Raw genomic sequence first — 5,160 nt, forward strand, 5'->3', positions numbered from 1 at the left:
GCATTAGCGATCATCGCACTTATAAAAGACAATGGTATTATGTTTTAAACCAATTGGATTGACCGCTAATTAATGACGAGCCTACATAAACTGCAAGAGAAACCAGTTGGAAATGTTGATGTGAACTATGTTAGTGAGAGTTCTAATAGAAACAGGTTGAAGCTAGCAGAGAATCGTCCATCTCCTCATAAGCATCAGGAATATCGTTTGGTGTCTTGCTTTGAAGTGAACTGGAGCAAACACGACGAAAACATGAGCCGACGCTATGCATCGTGATGGCGTATATGAGAAAGTTGCTTCAAAAGAATGTAGTGATCCACAGAAGCCAAAACGCGTTAGGATTGACGCAAGACGAATGCATTGCCGGTGCAATTCTTGCATACTTAATGAAAAGTGAGAATGCTACAGACATGCCGACAATATATGCTCAAGAAACAAAAGTGGTGATGTACTAAGAGACATGAAGCTATTGAAGCTGAGCTTCGCCTACATCAGCAGAACCAAAAAAATATAAAAGCTAAAAAAGAAGGAAAATCGCACAATTGGATTACGATGCGACATTGCCATGAAAAGTGATAAAAAAAGTGCACTGTTGTCCGGTACAAGGCACAACTTTCCACGAAGGGCTCTAACACAACTATGAGATTGCTTTCGTCAAAAACTTTTCCTGGCTGTTAAAATGAGCTCAATTTGGATAATACTCTCTGTGTGCGCGAAGTGCAACTACTAAATGGAACAGGTGGATGTCGGTACTGCTTTCTCAGCAATGTGCTAACAGTTAACGTTTCGCTGGGGTCGACAATGTGCAGGGATATGTAGCCCAATCAAAAAGTCTGCATACGGGATGAAACAAGCAACATGTACCTGGAACAAGACATTACATAGTATCTGTTTGAACAATTGCTTTATGAGCTGCGGGGGGACCAGTGCGTTTCTGTCAAGCGATCTTGTTTAGGTTAGACCATTTTAGTTTATTTGTGGATGACATGATTATACAAGCAAAAAAGCAGGGAGATCATTGAGTTCAAGATACTGCTCAGAAATAAATTAAAGATGAAGGCGCTTGATAACGCAGATTTTCTCTGGGCATGATGATTGATCACGACAGTTCCCTCGAAAACACTTTTGATCTAGCAGTCTTGTGACACTGACAACGTGGTCAGGCGATTCGATCAATCAGATGCTAAAAGAGTTGACAACCCGTGCGCATCAGGATTGATGTTGTCATCAGCGCAGTCGCCTACAACGGAATTGGGTCAATTGGAGATGCGCTTGAAACCATATCGATACTTGCCTAGAAGCTTGATGTACATACCACATATACTACACCGGATGTTGAATACGTGGTAACAAAGCTATCACGTTTCCAAGAAAATTTTGGACTGCCATATTGATTACCGCCTACTCGCGCGCTACGCTTCCTAAAGAGCACATGTCTAATCGATATCGTCTATCAAGTCAGTGGTTACATTGCGGTTAAGGCATGTTCAGGTACCGATCGGGGCATTAATATCGATGACAAATGCTCGGTTTCGAAAGTTGTGATCATGGTTAAAGGAACGCCAGTCGTGTTCAAATCCTAGCGGCAACAGACCGTTGCACTCGGCTTGGAAAAGACTAAAATATAAATATATGGCTATCAGCCTTTGCACTGAAGATATCAATTGGAAGCGTGCGATGCTTAAGATCGCGCGTCGCGACTGACTGGAAGGCACAAAAGTTTGAAAGAACCAAGAACAGATCAGATATGGTGCAAACGCCAAACACCATGCTCGGTCGAAGCACTAAGACAGAAGGCACCACATCATACGCAAGAATGTGCGAGAAGGTATTTTGAAGATCTACCACATCGACACGAAGCGTCAGCTTGCGGATATGCTGACGAAGGCATTCAAAATCAAGATGATTGCGTCTATACGCGAGGCCGCAGGAGTCGAGACCAATCCTAGCTAAGGATCAATGTGAACTAATGGCGAGTGAACGTGTTGGATTTACGCCGCTTGATACTGTTGAAGAACGGTATTGTGGTTGTATGTCTACTATACTTGCTTTTTAACTGTTATATTTTTTCGTATAGAAAACGAACTCAGATTTGCCTTGTGGTGGGTCCACTTTCATTATTAAGGGTTCTAATCCCCAAAAGAGCCAAGTTCTATTTGAGTGTATAGGGTTCACTGTGAGTTGGTTATCCACATCCATCGACATAGGCTGAGTCGGTGCACATCCCACCTCTTTAAGCATCTCCTGAATACCAAGAAGCTCGCGTGCCATCTCGGATGCTGCGACAAATTTGGCCTCTATAGTCGAGAGAGAGACGCCACCTTGTTTCTTGACTGCCAGCTTACAGGCATCCCATTAAGCAAAACGATGGCACCAGTGAGAAATTTTCTATCTCCCTTGTCGGCAGCAAAGTCGGCATTACTGTAAGACTCGAGCGTTATTTGTTTGTTTGCGGTCGGTATTAGTGCCCATTTCAAGCCGCATCACCTTGCTGCCACTAAGATAGCGCGCTATCCTCTTTGCGAGTTTCCAGTCTCGTACGCGCGGTGCATGTGTCTGGCGCGTGGCTTTGTGAACCGCAAATGCAATGTCTAGACGCGTGCATCGTGCAATCCATAGCAAACTGCCGACCAGCGACTGAAACGAGCGAATACTTGGTGATGCACTATCTGGCGTGACGTTTTCGTAGCAATCGTCACCGATAGGCGTCCACGTGTGGTTGGACGAACCCATGCCGTGCTCATGCCCACGCAACAGCCTCCTCCTGATCAAGGACATATGCGTGCGTGTCGAGTGCCGTCACTCTTATGCCGAGAAACTTGGACACTGGTCCAAGATTCTTGATCGAAAGCGATGTCATCGACAGAAAAAGTGCTCAACCGCTGCAGCTCTTGTTGTTGTGACAAGGAGATCGTCGACGTAGACGCCGACAACTGTCAAGACTTCTTCCTCGCGCTTGAAGTTCAGGCACATGTCGCTGATACACTGCTTGAATCCTGCGTCAGTAAATCTTGCGTGTAGCAATTGACTCCATAATTGTCCTGCCTGCTTTAGTCCATATAGGCTCTTCTTTAGCTCAAGCGCGACTTCGCTTGCGTTGGTTGCACCAAGCTTCTTTAGTTGTTTATCCTTGATGTCCATACCGCTAGGCACATGGAGCAGAATCTCAAGGTCCTTCTCCTTGTCGGCATTGACGTAGGCGCTCGGAATGTCACCAAGCTTTGCCGGCACCCCCCTCCTCGCTGCAAGGCCTAGGATCACCTGTACTATCGACATAACCATGACCGCAGCGAAGGTGAGCGCATAATCGTTGCCGAAACCTTGCTTGTTCCCGCACGCAACTAGCCACGCCTTGAGGCGCTCCTTCGCGCCATTTGCATTAGTTTTGGTCTTGAATACCCGCTTACTGTGCAGCATGTTCGCCCCAGTCGGTCGCTTGAAAAACATTCCAGTCACCATTATTTGAAGAGCGGGGATCTCCTCGAGCATTGCCTTTTTTCATCCTTCAGCTTTCGTGCTGCGCATTGCCTCCGCGTGTGTCTTGGGATCAGCCTCGTAAACTAGCATCACAACTGGCACATCATTTGTCACTTGTTTACTGTCTTGTGCCGCTCGCTTGGCAGCCCCTCGTGTGGCATGGGATGCAAGTACCCACAATTTCTGATTAGCTGTCCCCTTTGTTTTAGCTACGACGGGGACAATCGAAGATGTCTCCACCTCAGCTCCTGGGAGCCTTAATATTCTTGACGTGTTGGGTCACGATCACGACATTGGCCGTGCGTATGAACAGACGATATCCTTTGGTCTCGTCGCTGCGACCCACGATGATGCCAATCCGCGCCCAATGTGCAAAAGAGTTCTTCTTCGGATCACGGTACACTGTGCACACCAAACCAAAAGTAACGATATCACGAAGGTTGGGTGCTTGACTTGTTCGTACCTCAATTGGTGATGCTTGGTTGACGTTCGAGCTTGTGGGACTGCGATTTAGTATGTACGCTGAGTATTCCACCGCATCTCCCTAATTTTAGCGGGAGTTTGCATGCAAAAATCATAGAGCGGACCATATTTAGAACCGTCCGGTGCATGTGCTCTGCCTTGCCATTTAATGCTTGATTTCTTGCTTCGCTCACCTGCCGTGACACGCCGGCGGACTTGCAGAACAAATCAGCGTTCCGATATTCACCTTCCCCATCTGTTCGTAGGACATGAATGCGAAAGTCGAAGCGCTTCTCAAAGAACACTAAGAATTCCTTGAACCTTTACGCCGTTTGGTCTTGGAGCGTCCCGATCCGCGGCAGTAATTGCTCTTGTGATCGACAAAGTTAACGAGGGACCGATTCCCAAGGCGGTCCTTTGGCGTCATCGGTCCCTTAAGTTCTAAGCAAATCACACCGCCGATGCGATCGATCGGGGAGTGCGCACTCGTATCTTTCTTTGACTGCGCGTTCTTGGTTTGCTTACTCTGGGCGCGCGTGACGCACACCATGCGTCGACAGTCCGTGAGCTGAATTCCAGAGCCGGCTTGAGCACCATCCTCTCGATTGTGTCGATAGATGCCCGAAACGCTGCTGGAAATGCATGAGCGTTCCACGCTGCACGTTTTCTCCGCGCTCCTTCACCTTAGCAATCGATGCCACGATGAAGCCAGCCTTGCTAATGTCGTCTCGTTCGACTTGCACTTCTACAACAAGCCCAATGTTTTGCATTGCCACATCAAAAATGACGTTGCCGGTGTTGAGCGATCTGATCGTTCGCCAATCGTTTGCGTAAACGAGCTTGTATCCTTTAAACTCGAGCTTGCCGCACGACAATATATTTTGGGCTAGCATTGGTGCGTAGTAGACGTCGGTTTGGCAAACGATTCTCGGCTTGCCGAGCGCTATTACCCGCAGTAGCACGCTACCGACCAGCGTCAGCTGAAGCATCGTGCCATCGGCTACCAAACACAGATATTTACATTCTCGAGCATGTTCGAGTAGCTCTGCGTCGTTCACGAGATGCCGGCTCGACCCGCTGTCCAAGATCCAATTCTCTTGAGTGTCGCTATCTTGTACGCACAAGGTATAGTTTACCACGCCCTTCGTTTTGACGTTCTCTCTCAGCCACCCTTGGCACCATCATGCCTTTTCTTCTTCTCATCGGGACAAGCAGCCAAAA

At 47.5% G+C, this 5,160-nt stretch overlaps 1 protein-coding gene across 1 annotated transcript; it reads right to left on the reverse strand.

The window, feature by feature from the left end:
• Positions 1–2,856: 2,856 nt before the first annotated feature.
• Positions 2,857–3,489, reverse strand: PHALS_12878 (FOG: Transposon-encoded proteins with TYA, reverse transcriptase, integrase domains in various combinations; the record flags this gene model as incomplete). Its single annotated transcript, XM_024728517.1, has 1 exon — positions 2,857–3,489. The coding sequence occupies one exon, from the start codon at positions 3,487–3,489 to the stop codon at positions 2,857–2,859; it is 633 nt and encodes a 210-aa protein (XP_024578986.1).
• Positions 3,490–5,160: the final 1,671 nt, after the last annotated feature.

Source organism: Plasmopara halstedii (assembly GCF_900000015.1).
Source record: "Plasmopara halstedii genome assembly, contig: Scaffold_650, whole genome shotgun sequence".
Lineage (NCBI taxonomy): Eukaryota > Oomycota > Peronosporomycetes > Peronosporales > Peronosporaceae > Plasmopara > Plasmopara halstedii.